This window comes from Chrysemys picta, chromosome 2 (assembly GCF_011386835.1).
Source record: "Chrysemys picta bellii isolate R12L10 chromosome 2, ASM1138683v2, whole genome shotgun sequence".
NCBI lineage: Eukaryota > Metazoa > Chordata > Testudines > Emydidae > Chrysemys > Chrysemys picta.
The window spans coordinates 285,696,663-285,710,419 of NC_088792.1; the positions used below are offsets into that span (position 1 = coordinate 285,696,663).

The 13,757-nt window shown below is 48.0% G+C and overlaps 1 protein-coding gene across 4 annotated transcripts in view; it reads right to left on the bottom strand.

Annotated features, from left to right (window-relative positions):
• Window positions 1-8,552, bottom strand: part of TOP1MT (DNA topoisomerase I mitochondrial) — a 54,533-nt gene extending 45,981 nt beyond the window's left edge. For 3 of the 4 annotated variants that reach the window (XM_024102637.3, XM_065586331.1, XM_065586329.1), the window contains exons 1-4: window positions 7,049-7,186; window positions 4,680-4,798; window positions 2,686-2,788; window positions 858-931 (exon numbers count right to left, since the gene is read on the bottom strand). In XM_024102637.3, the coding sequence (XP_023958405.3) occupies window positions 858-931; window positions 2,686-2,788; window positions 4,680-4,783 (281 nt within the window). In that variant the 5' untranslated portion in view covers window positions 4,784-4,798; window positions 7,049-7,186. Of the gene's footprint in view, window positions 1-857; window positions 932-2,685; window positions 2,789-4,679; window positions 4,799-7,048; window positions 7,187-8,421 lie in introns of those variants that run through there. The other variant, XM_065586330.1, reaches the window with a different exon arrangement.
• Window positions 8,553-13,757: the final 5,205 nt, after the last annotated feature.

The following is a 13,757-nucleotide window of genomic DNA, read 5'->3' on the forward strand; positions in this document are numbered from 1 at the left end:
CACACAGCTAACCTGCAGATTCATCAGTAGAACAACCTCGTCTATACGCCAAACAAAGAGACATTTTCTGAATCTGGCAGTGCTTGATAAGCTGAGCTGATCGCTCCTTGACGCAAACAATGAGAGGGAAAAAGCTGGCGTCATCCCCAATGCTAGAGGGCTCAAATACAGCTGAGCGCAACAGGTAGAAATGGAGTGGTTTCCATCCTAGCCCCTTGTGGAAAAGTAATTCACACCTCGGAATCCACCAGAAAATTCAGCACAACTTGTAGCCTTCTGCTCAAGAGAAAGCAACGAAAGAAACTGCAGGGTTGGAGAATGCTAGCGGTTCCCCAGCGTCACTGCACTGCAACCCCCTTCTGACAACAAAACCTACTACATGACCCCAGGAGGGGGGACCGAAACCTAAGCCCTCCTGACCCGGGCAGGGCAAAACCAAAGCCCAAGCCGTGCCGTCCTGGGGGGGGAGGAGCCCAAGCCCCAGCGCTGCAGGCAGGGGTCCCCAAAGCCAAAGCCCCAGGGCTTCAGCCCCAGACGGAGGGCCTGTAACCTGAGCCCCAACGGCCAGGGTTGAAGCCCTTGAGCGTCGGCTTCAGCCCCAGACCCCAGCAAGTCTAACACCAGACCTGTTGACCCCAGTAAAACGGGGTCACAACCCACTTTGAGGTCCCAACCCATAGTTTGAGAACTGCTGGGTTCGACCTTGGAACTGCAGTGGGTGGAGAGGATGTGACAAGGGCAAGAACTGATGAGCACTGAGGCAGCTTCATAGCAAATCTAGTGTTCTATTGGTCTAAGTGCTCAATCTCCCGCCCTCAGAGGAGATCAGGACAAGTTAATTAAAAGAAAAAAGTTACCTGCTTATGATGTTTTCTTGCAACGGCTTCTCCTTGGATCTCGGCTGTCTCTTCTTCTCTTTTAACACAGGGGGCTACATGTTGGAACAAAACAGCATGGAAACAACTTGGTACAACACCTAGTTTAGAAAGGCAAAGTGTGTCCAGAGCTAAACATTGCCCCTGTTCCACACGGAGATGCTGGGAGAGGTAGAACAGAATGGTAATATTCTCCATCCAGACTACACGAGGCGTTCCAGCTCTGTAGCTGATCGAAGAGAAGGTTAAGGGGTGACAAGTTCACAGTTTATAACAGGGGTGGCCAACCTGTGGCTCCGGAGCCACATGCGGCTCTTCGGAAGTTAACATGCGGCTCCTTGTACAGGCACCGACTCCGGGGCTAGAGCTACAGGCGCCAACTTTCCAATGTGCCGGGCGGTGCTCACTGCTCAACCCCTGGCTCTGCCACAGGCCTTGCCTCCACTACACCCCTTCCTGCTCCCTCCCCTGAGCCTTCTAAAAGATCTGCTCACGTTCAAACAGGAATTAATTCGGGGAAGTCCTATAGGTTGTGCTGTACAGGAGGTCAGACTAGCTGATCACAATGCTCCCTTCTGGCCTTAGACTTTATGAATGTGCACAAGGAGGCCACAACAGGCTGAACTGAGGGTAACGCTCGCGTGCTGAGGATCTCAAAGCCCTCTACAGAAAACGAAACAATGCCTCAGCTCCACCGGGCTTAAGGTTTATCCACGTTATACAGAGAGGGAAACTGAGCCACCAATAGGTTAGGGCCCATTTTTCAGAAGTGTGGTGCAGCCAAACCTCTCACTGAAGTCAACAGGAGCTGCCGGTACTCAGAACACCAAGCTCCCTGTAACCCTCACAAAGTCACACTGCCGGGGTCAGAGGCAGATCCTATCCCCAAGGGTCCCTGTTCTAACCAATAAGCCGCACTCCTCCCATAGCTGGGAAGGTGAGTTTTTGGAGTCCATCATTTAATGCTCCCTACCATGTTCTAAGTCGGAAAAAAACAAACAGATCTAAGGTAACTATAGAATCATAGACTCATAGAATATCAGGGTTGGAAGAGACCTCAGCAGGGCCGGCTCCAGGCACCAGCCTGGCAAGCAGGTGCTTGGGGTGGCCGCTCCGGAGAGGGGCGGCACGTCCAGCTATTCAGCGGCAATTCGGCGGATGGTCCCTCACTCCCACCTGGAGCGAAGGACCTCCCGCCGAATTGCCACCGCAGATCACAATCGCGGCTTTTTTTTTTTTTTTTGGCTGCTTGGGGCGGTCAGAACCCTGGAGCCGGCCCTGGACCTCAGGAGGTCATATAGTCCAATCCCCTGCTCAAAGCAGGACCAACCCTAACTAAATCATCCCAGCCAGGGCTTTGTCAAGCCTGACCTTAAAAACCTCTAAGGAAGGAGATTCCACCACCTCCCTAGGGAACCCATTCCAGTGCTTCACCACCCTCCTAGTGAAATAGTGTTTCCCAATATCCAACCTAGACCTCCCCCATTGCACCTTGAGACCATTGCTCCTTGTTCTGTCAAACTATCTAGACTCCCAACCCTCACAGTGCCCCTGTGAGGCACGACAGTGCTGTTTACCTCCATATTACAGATGGGTAACTGAGGCACAGAGAGACTAAGTGACTTGCTTAAGTCTAACTGCTACAAATATAGTTCGGGAGAAATCACCTTTCCTATAAAGATGAGTAAACAAAGAGCAGAAGGCAGCAGCCCGGCTGAGAAGCTGTAAGCGGTCACGATCCCGGGCTGCCTCTTTCTCTCAAAAACAAAACACGCATCAGCTCTTGCTTGAAAGGCCAGTTCCCTCCTACCTGGTCCTTTCGCTGAGCTTCCTCCCACTGGCTGTTCAGAGCTTCTGCTCTCGGTTTCTTCTCCTTTTCTTGTCCCTTCTGCTCAGAGACGTTCTTCCGTTTCCTTAGAAGACGAAGAAAAATACTCCGTGTGATGGGGAAGGGACAAATCAAAGTAGCCAGTTAGGTTTCTTGTCGTTAAGGTGACCAGCTAGCTTCCTAACGAAGACCACATGCACCTTTTCCCCATGTTATTCTCCTTCCTAATTTGTAGTGAGCTAGATACCCAGAAAATGAAATGACCCTATTTACTGCAATCAATGTGGATGGCTGCTAAACTCACCTGGGGCTATTTTCTACAGCACATTGAAGATGACAATTGTTAGTAATATCAAGTTCAACCTCACAGCATTACGTGTAATAGTAAAAACTGAAATAAAACCTTGACGTTCTTTTCCAAGCTATGCTAAGCTACCGGCTCAACCCGTTTGCACAGGCTACGTTCCTCCTTCTCTTCCCATTGACTTCACGGTGCCTTTGGATCAGGCCCCACTGCTGGTAAATGCAGAAGCATTTCAAGAGAGGACAGTACCTTTGAGGTCACAACCCTTGAAGGAATTTATTTCAACAGTTCTGGCATGAATTCTATCTTACTGGAAAGCAGAAGCGAAACTCAGATGTGCCAGCCAGGCCAACACAGCCGGAATTCAAGAAAACACTAAATAACTGGAGCTTCTCTGAGCCATTTTAGCAACATGCCTTGGGTAAAAGTTTGGGGATGGCCCCATTATCATAGTAGCTGAATAGCTCACAGTCTTTAATCCTCACAAAACCCTTGGGATTCTGGAGGGAGTATTATCACTGAAGCACCTGGCATTGGCCACTGTCAGAAGACAGGATACTGGGCTGGATGGACCATTGATTTGATCCAGTATGGCCATTCTTACGTTCTATTTTAACAGATGGGTTACTGAGACACATACCTACTAAAAATTGCAGGATAGCCAGAGCGGCACGGCTGGTGGGACAGACTAAGATCTGAGTATGTACCTAGTGTCTTGGATGGTATTATAGTTGGGGCGGCTAGCTCCTCCCGCCACCCACACCACGCTGCTATTTTTAAGCACACTAGCTCAATCAAAGCTAGCCCGCGTACGTCTAGCTGAGCTGGAAATTTTAGCTCCAGCTGCAATGCAGACACACCCTAAATGACTTCCCCAAGGTCACACGAAGAGTCTGTGTCATGGCAGGAAATTGAACCTTCCAAGTCCCAGGTTAGTCCTGGAACCACCAGACCATCCTTCCGTGCTGGTGACCCTCTCAAGCTTCCATACTATATGTTGCTGGAAAGACCCTTACAAACAATATATTGTTGATAACAGTAAATGCACTTCACTGGCTGGTAAGATATTAACAGCCTTATCCGTATTACCTATTATGAAAGATATTAACAGCCTTACCCGTATTACCTATTATGAAAGATATTAACAGCCTTATCCGTATTACCTATTATGAAAGATATTAACAGCCTTATCCGTATTACCTATTATGAAAGATATTAACAGCCTTATCCGTATTACCTATTATGAAGTACAGGGTTTCGCTCATGCTAGTAGAACCTTTCAAATGGCAAGAACATGCTTTTTCCAGGAAACCCCTGTATTTGAGGAACAGTGCGTGATCACGGAATTAAGGACCACCGCACAGATGCACATAGGGGTAGCGTCAAGGTGGCACATTCAATGTAAACTTTTTGCATTTCCTACTTTTTGAGCATTTAAATTCTTAAGCAGAAGGTGACAGTACTACAAGCTAGTGTATTTTATACTGGTGAAGCTGGAAATCACAGACTTACGATTAATAATATTTAAATAAACATACGACACCATCGAAAAGGTCAAGAGGGCCAGTGAGACATTGGATGGCCGATGTCCACAGCTCTAATACCATCAATTCGATTCACACATTTTTCACGAAGTTACGGTATATTATTGCTGTCGCTGGAAACCACCTGCCTGTTATTGTCATTCTTAGTCTTCACTGATGAAGATGCTGTCTGGTCAGTTTGGTGATGGTTCCCGACGTCCCTCTCCTCTGCCAACTCTTCATTATCAATCATTGTGCAAATTCACATCTGCAAAGAAAAGGGCTACACCAACCAAATGTGTAAAGCTGAAGCATTGCTATTAATGAGAAGAGCTGGCTGGCTGCATAAAGGTTGCAAAGACAACGCCCAGGTGATCTTGCATCACTGCATCTTTAAGTCAGGTACCATGCATGGGGCGCAAGCTCACTATTTAGCTCAACAAGGAATGTGGTGAAGCATCGCAAGCACAATGCATTTTTAACCTCAAATACTGGACCAAGCAATAAAAGAAATAAACTCTGTGCACATCTAGAATATCATGGAACAACACACAGCACGGATTCCTACAGAACAAAGCCTGCCAGTCAAACAGGACTGTTAATGTTTTTCTTATCAAGCTATAAAATGAGTGGATACAGAGAACAGATTAGACATGCTACTGGTATTTTAATTATTGATTGTTTTTATTATAGTTGCCCACAGAAGCCTGCCCCAGGTCTGGGGCCTTATTGTGCCGGGCACTGAGTTTCCAATCTACATAGGCAAGACAAAGGAAGAGCGGCGGGGGAAACTGAGGCATAGAAAGGTGTAGTGACTTGCCCAAGGTCACACTGAAGATCCGTAGTGAAGATGGGAATAGAACCCAGACAACAAAAACCAGGTGGAAAAAACTATTAATAATTTGTCTGGATAAATATCACGGTTTATTTTGATGGATGGAAGGACAGGGGGAAAAAGTATTTTTCAAAGTATTTTGCAGTACTAAAACAGAACTCAAAACACGATGCCACCTCTGAGTTTAAGAAAACAATTAATCTCTAATCCCCAAATAAAACTTTGCATTTGAATAAACAGTTTACTGTCCTAGACTTCGAACTATTAGCCTATAAATATTTACATTTACTAATTGGGCCACACCATTTGCAGCGCATTCACTCAACTTCACCCTTTTCTCCTGTTTTTTAAAACTTTCAAACACTTCCTTGTGTTCTGAAACGTATTTTGATACAGATTTTTGTTTTCTTTCCATTTTAGTGTGTCAGACCTTTAAACTGTTATCTGCTAACAGCTTGAAATGTGTCTGTGGTGGGCATGAGATAGATCAGGATGTTCAGATGCACACACACTTCAGAGCCTGCGTGCGTGCCTGTTTGTTTATTGTGTGTATCTTCCACTAATACATGGCCTTACTTCAACAGGCAATTTTGCATCTACACAGGCTAATGTATTATCGTAATACATATATCTCATGCAATGTATTGTATTTTCCTAATAAAACAATTTTTTAAAATATATTTGAATGACACAAAAGTAGGGTGAAAATCAGAAAAAAAAATAATAATACTTTTTGTAAAACTCAAGATTTTTTATTGGGGGGGGGTGTAAAAATCAGTTTAAACTGAAAACAAAGAGGCTTACACATACCCTACCTTCAGCTCACAGCTCTTAGTGATGTCTGAGCACCCCCAGCGATCATTGAAAATCAGGCCTTCAGGCCCACATCCTCAAAGTATTTATTCCCTTCTGTAACTCCCATTGAAATCAAGGGGTAAATAATTCTGAGACTCCTGGCCTTAGAGGCTAAAATAAAGTACTAAAAAATGGAGGTAACTAAAATTATAGGCAACTTTGAAAGTGTGCTCAAATTCACAAAAGAAATCTGTGCAGAGCTGGGAATAAAATCTAGATTTCCCCCCCCGCTCCGCCAACTCCTAGTTCTGCCCCTCAACAAAATCACCTTTCCCACCTAAGCAGGAATGTAGCAGGTTGCGGGGAGGGCACAGTGGGCATTCAGGATTGATTATGCTTTTATTGTATTACTAACCCCGGGTGCAGAATTAGCAGCATGTTCATTACAGCATTTTATCAATTAATGGACAACCAAGAAGTGAGTGAACACCAGACAGGGGCAGAAAAATAAAACAAAGCACAGTGAGAAAACAGATCCCTCTCTAGAGGGAGAGAAAGAGAGTTTGACAAACTTCATTGCCCAGGAAAGCCCTAAGAACTTTAGGCAGAACAGGACTGGAAAAAAATCAAGTCCATACTGGATGCAAATAATGCAACCAAAGTGTGACTGGAATGACATTGGGTCACTTCCTTTCTCTGAAGGAAGTTAGCCCCTTTCCTACAGAAACCTGGCTCCTTCATCTCGAGAAACAAGTGGGAGGGAAAATAAGGGGCTTGCAAACTTTTGGAGAAAATAAGACAATTCTTTCTGTTAAAACCCTCATGCTTTAAAAGCCCTTTCACTATATAATCTTAAATGTTACTGGATATTTGCTGGCGGAAGCTCACCTGTTTGAGGTAACAACCGGCTAAATAACATTTGTTAAGAAGAGATTCCCTCATGAATAGCTTCCTTGCTTTCCTCTCTAGGGGAAGTGCCCCCTTGGAGGAGCTTGATTTAAAGACCCCACTCATCCCTGATTGGAAGATACTCAGCCCAAAGAGCATTCTGGGAAATGTAGTCTTAAAATCAAAGTTAAACCAGTGGAAAGAGGCTGTCTAAGCCTTGGGGGGAATTCTGGGAAAATTCACTTATATGAAAGGGACCTCAGTTTACCTATATTAGCTTTACCAGTCCTAGGCTAGCTAATGGATGGAGTAACTGTTATCACGGGTGGGGACATGTAAGTCCAGTATTTGGTCAGTGTTACTACATCTGTTTCTTGAACTGTGGTTTTGATTTTTATCAATTTTGTAATAAGACAGGGTTGTATTTCTCCATGAGGCTGACTTCTTTATGATTAGATAGCCAAGAAATAAATAAGGTCTTAGGAATTTTCCAATGCTATAGGTATTGCCTTTTGGGTCTTCACTGGTTTTTCTCAGAAGCTTGGCTCCAACCTTAGTTAGTTGCTCCTAAAAACACACACACACACACACACAGAGCCTGGGGTGGGAGGGAAGCCTGCTTCTCCTTCCCTCATTTATAAGGGTTCTGTTTTTAATGTGCACGACTTAGTTAAAAGCCGGCCGAGGGAGAGTTCACTTGTGCAAAGCTTTGCAGGCCCCTGGTCCCTTTTTCCCGAAGCTGTGAAACAAACCATTCTCCACAAACTCTTCTAATCTTTCTTAGTTGCCAGTCCCCCTTTTGCTTGTCTGTATTGGAACCACTTCCTTCCCAGTGCCTTTTCAATAAGCCAGTAAGGAGGATACTGGTAGCACGTTCTACCCATATTTTGCAACATGCCTCTACTGTACCTTCCAGCAAGTGAGTTAAAGGGAGCAGCTTTCTATGCACATACTTAACCAGGAGTTATTACTTCATAAACACTGCTTCTGAGTGTCCTTCCAGGTTTCATGCTGCTCCAGGGGGTGAGAGGTGGCCCCTGTTACACACATTCAATAGAAGGGAGGTGGCCCCCAGAAAGAAGTGAGCATTTGCCCTGGAAAGAATGCAAGCTAGTCTTTTTTAGGGAAAGCAACACCAGACAACTATCTGCTGTAAAAACGTGGAGCTATCTCCAAGGGGGGCAAACAGGCTCTGTGCTGCACTGCTCCTTGCAAGCATCTAGTGCTTTGCAAACGTTTGCATAGGCGACCTTCTCTACCTTAGACGTGGCTTCTAGGAACAGTTAATCAATTGAACCCAGCTACCAACGGAGGCTGTGCAACTGCTTTGGGAGGGTGGGAATGCACTTTGATCCCATCGATCCCTCCTTTACCTGGCAAGCCTGAGAGGGTGAGATAGTAGTTTCCTCCCCCTGGCTTGATGCGGCTGGTATGACTGTTTTCCTGGATCACCATCCACGCCCTGCAACTGGTTGTAATTAGACACAACAAACTAGCCCAGCTGCTGCTAATCAGATGGCACCGCTCCAGCTGGAGGTCTGCTAAATAACCTGAGATCCACAGAAAACCTGGAGCAAAAATCCTGGAGTGACCTCAGCAGGCATGTTCCATGCCCAACATTGCTTCCAATGAAGTAATGACAGAACAAGGAGCAATGGTCTCAAGTTGCAGTGGGGGAGGTCTAGGTTGGATATTAGGAAACACTATTTCACTAGGAGGGCGGTGAAGCACTGGAATGGGTTACCTAGGGAGATGGTGGAATCTCGTCCCTTAGAGATTTTTAAGTCCTGGCTTGACAAAGCCCTGGCTGGGATGATTTAGTTGGTGTTGGTCCTGCTTTGAGCAGGGGGTTGGACTGGATGACCTCCTGAGGTCTCTTCCAACCCTAATCTTCTATGATTCTATTAAGTTAATGCCAAGTCTGATGGGAAGCAAAATTGAGCACACAGTTTGTAACTAGCGGGACTGGGACGGTGTGTTCCTAGATTTCTTCCTTCAAGGTGAAGCGCAGTTGTCAGCTCTTGAACATTAAACTAAACTCTTAAGAAATAGGGGTGGTTCCTCCTGGACAACTTCCCTGAGAGAACTGTTTTGATCCTGGTTGCAGCAGGCTTGCAAAATCTCACCCACAGCCTGAGTGATTGTTCTTGCTGGGTGAGTATAATAATCCCTGACTCCACTTCCCCCAGTAAACAGCAATCACCAGGGTAAATGGCAAGCAAGGAGTCTTCCTCCGTCTTGGCTAGTAAACTTTCAGGCTTATTCTGCAAGTCAGAGTTATAGCAAGAAGCTGTAAAAACTAATGTCCAGGGGCATCCCATACACTTGTTTTGTTCATCCACCTCCAGCTGCGTTTGCCTGGGCTCCCATCTAGATAAACCTAATCCTGCCGTCCGCCTGGTGACCCCGTCACTGGAGATCTTCAAGGCTAGTCAGGACACCCGTGTATTATTAGGAATGACTTGGGGATAATGAATCAAGTGAGACTAGATGAGCCACGAAAGATCCCTCCTAACCCAAACTGGATTTAGCCAGTGTAAATCTCATCCTCACATAACTCTCCGGGCACTGTTCTGCCCTTCTATTATTGCCAGGGCTGCTGAAAGAATAGCAAGCAGCAATGCTCTACTAATGACTAATATCTAGCTCCTTTCATAGATCTCAAACCACTTTACAAAGGAGGTCAGTACTGGGCAAAAGAGCTCGTGATATTCCTAGCTAGGGTGAGATCATCTCCGGGTAGCACACTGGCTGTTCACTGGTCCACTAGCCAGAACACCGAAGTTGGTTAATGAATCCAGATCTCTCAGTGCAGTTCAGAGAGCGTATGAAGCACTAGTGGATGAAATAAAGCTAACGAGGGTGGAGCGTGCCCAGCGGTATCTGTGTCTGACTTAAGTGCTCTGGTTTGTAATGCTGGTGATAGTCTGAGTAGCATGCAGCAAAATTAGTCTTAACAGAGTTTCCTACTCAGTAGTAGAAAGTGAACCAGGAGCAGCAGGAGTCTGTCTGCATTAAAGCACCCAGAATAGCTGGAGTTTCATGCAGGTGTAGACAGGAAATGTAGGGATCCTTGTTCCTAGATGGACTCTGCCACAGCTGCAGATATCGCAGAACACAGTGATACACTAGGGTTACCATACGTCCGGATTTTCCCGGACATGTCCGGCTTTTGGGGGCTCAAATCCCCGTCCGGGGGGAAATCCCCAAAAGCCGGGCATGTCCGGGAAAATCGGGAGGGAGGGAGGGAGGGCTCGGCCGGGGCCTCTTTGGCCGGGGGCTGGTGCGGGGCCAGGCCGGGGTCGCGGGGCCGGGGGCATGGTGCCGGGCCGGGGCCGGGCGCGGGGCCGGGCGGGGAGCCGGGGGCGCGGGGCCAGGCCGGGGTCCGGGCCGGGCCCACGGGGCCGGGAGCCGGGCCGGGCCGCCGGGGGGTGCGCTGGGCCGCGGGGCCGGGAGCCAGTCCGGGGTAGCGGGGGGTGCGCTGGGCCGCGGGGCCGGGAGCCGGTCCGGGGTAGCAGGGGGGTGCACTGGGCCGTGGGGCCGCGGGGCCGGGAGCCGGTCCGGGGTCGCGAGGCCGGGCCGCCGGGGGGTGCGCTGGGCCGCCGGGGGCCGGCAGTGCTGGGCGGGCCGGGGGTGGTCGGCCGGGGGCCGGGGCCGGCACCCCAAGGCCCGAGCCGACCCAGGCTGGAGCCGCCGGGGGGCCAGCCTGGCCCGCACCTCCTCCCCCCACACTCCCCCTTACCTGCTTCAGGCTTCCCACGAATTAAATGTTCGCGGGAAGCAGGGGAGGGGGCGGAGACTTTGGGGCGGGGGCGGGGCCGGGGCCCCGGCCCCGTGGAGTGTCCTCCATTTGGAGGCACAAAATATGGTAACCCTATGATACATAAATCCTGCACTTGCTCCTTAGACCCCTTCAGTAGATAGGCAGAAAGAGAACTACCACCAGCCCGAATACTTAAAGCAACTTTGTCCTTTCAGTCCAATGGCTCCATTTGGATAGTCTCGCTGAGAGAGGACAGTGCAGAGTTTTCTTGGTAACACGCTAGATCAACTCTGCCCGAAAAAACCGGCAGCAGCCCCAGAACAACAGCAGGCGCCTGGAAATGTAAAAGATCTAGGGAAAGCTGGGACTGGACATGTGATGCAAACAATAAATGAGGTGTATGAGCTTGCAGCTCAGGATGGGGGGATTAAACCTGTCCCCAAGGAAGCTGTGGGATCTCAGGACCATCACAGCAAAGAGCTAGCAACCAGGTAAGTGCTCTAGCTCTGAATGGATCTATTGTGAGCCAAGGAAAGTCGCTTTTGAGCCCTTTGTGCCACACCCAACCCTGTCCTAAAACTAGGTTTAAAAAACACACCAGACCAAATAGCAAATCAGCTACTACATCTGAGTTAAGATATGAATTTAATGTTAACACAGGGCATCTCCGTCTCTATCCTGTATTATGATTGGATAGCCCTCTCCACCTTTCTCCTAAATTCCCTGCTGCTGCCAAGCCAATTTGTGCCTGTTAGGAGACCAAATAAGAGGCACCCTTTTTAAATGGGTTATGGCGACCGTGTGCTCAGTACTGTATGACATGTGATGTATGATCCTGGCCCTAAAGGGCCTACAACAGAAAAAGATGACAAGAGGATGTACTGGAAAAGCAGAAGTGGGGATAAGTTAGTGGATAGGCTTTTATTAACTTAATAGTACAAAAGTTTAATATTTAATACAGTAATTTGACCCTCATTATTAAATGAGTATCAGGGGGTAGCCGTGTTAGTCTGTATCTACAAAAACAACAAGGAGTCTGGTGGCACCTTAAAGACTAACAGATTTATTTGGGCATAAGCTTTCGTGAGTAAAGTGAAGTGAGGTTTTTACTCATGAAAGCTTATGCCCAAATAAATCTGTTAGTCTTTAAGGTGCCACCAGACTCCTTATTATTAAATGAGTGCACTCCTATCTAATTGTGCACCGTTCAAGCTGCACGCTGAATGAGGCAGGGCCCCTGTGGAAAAATTATGTGATCATGTAATTAAAGGCTTAGATTTGTACTGCGGTAGCATCTAGAGGTCCTAATGAAGACTCAAGAGCCTGTTCTGTTAGGTGCACTACTTTACACACATAAGAAGGAATTCCCCTGTTCCCAGATGTGCTAAGACTATGAACATGAGTCTACAGGTGGTTACAATAAATTCTGGGAAAGAGATGAGGACAAGGTGACAATGAATCAATCCTGTTTCGTATCATAAGCCACAGCCTCAGTATTCTCACTGCCTGACAGTTTCAGAGACGAGGTGGGTGAGGTCATATCTTTTATTGCTGCAGCACCACAGCATCGTTGCTTCCTAGACTGACAGAAGAGGTTTTTCTATTGATGTAGGACGGTGATACATCTCCTTGAGTGGCCATAGCTACGTTGATGAAGGAATTCTTCCATCAACCTAGCTACGTCCAGCTGGCAAGGAGTGTGTGTGGGGGGGGGGGGGGGGAAGAGGTTATATCAGCTTAACTACAGCATTCAGGAGGGAGAATTGTTCACACCCATGTGTGATGTAGCTAGGTCTGTTTAACTTTTAAGTATAGACCAATACCCAAACTGTATGCATTAGAATACAGAGGGGGAAGTAGTTAGTGTTGCGCATGCAGCCTTAAGAATGGCATTTCCAGACTCTTGAGTGCTTTTCTACCCAATTTCTATTCTCTCTGCTGTAGTTTTTGATAGCGTTGCCTAGCACTTGCTTGTTTGAAAGAGAAACTGCTCTAAAAAGCCAGGGACTTCAGGACATAACAGGCCAACAGAGAAGCAGCACAAGAGGAACAGGCTTTGCTCCTACCTCGGTCCAAGGTGAACTGGATTTCTTGACTGAGGGCGCTTGGGTGCAGCAGCACCGCTGGAGTGCTTTAATAAAGATGCTCTAAACCAGGGGTGGCCAACCTGTGGCTCTTGAGATGTTAATATGCGGCTCCTCATATAGGCACCAACTCTGGGGCTGGAGCTACAGGCACCAACTTTCCAATGGGCCAGGGGGTGCTCACTGCTCAACCCCTGGCTCTGCCACAGCTCCTGCCCCCACTCCACCCCGTCCTGCCCCCTCCCCTGAGCCTGCCGTGCCCTTGCTCCTCCCCACCCAGAGCCTCCTGCACACCATGAAGCAGCTGAGCGGGAGGTAGGGGGAGGCGCTGGGCGGGGCTGCTGGTGGGTGGGAGGCACAAGGAGCTGGGGGGGGGGAGTTGATAGGGGGCTGCTGATGTATTACTGTGGCTCTTTGGCAATGCACATTGGTACATTCTGGCTCCTTCTCAGGCTCAGGTTGGCCACCCCTGCTCTAAACCAACAGGAGAGAGCTCTCCCATTGGAGTAAATAATGGGCCTCCATGAGAGTCAAAGGATTGATACCATTTGAAGAGAAACTAGAGCTGGCAGGAGAAGCTCTCTTGCTGACATAGCACGCCCTACACCCACACTGAGGTTGACATAACTACTTCGCTTAAGGGTGTGGATTCACACCCCTGAGCAACATAGTTGTAGGGAAGTAATTCTGTAGGGCAGACCCTGCCCTTAGACAAATGCACCACAAATTGCAGTGACAGTGGGGTGGAGGTGGTGTAAACTCCCACTGGGACAGGGCTGAGGTGAGGGTTCAGCTCAGGCTGCTGCAGGGAAGGGCAGTGCAGTGCCTCAGAGACAAGGGATTTACATGCATTTTGCATTGC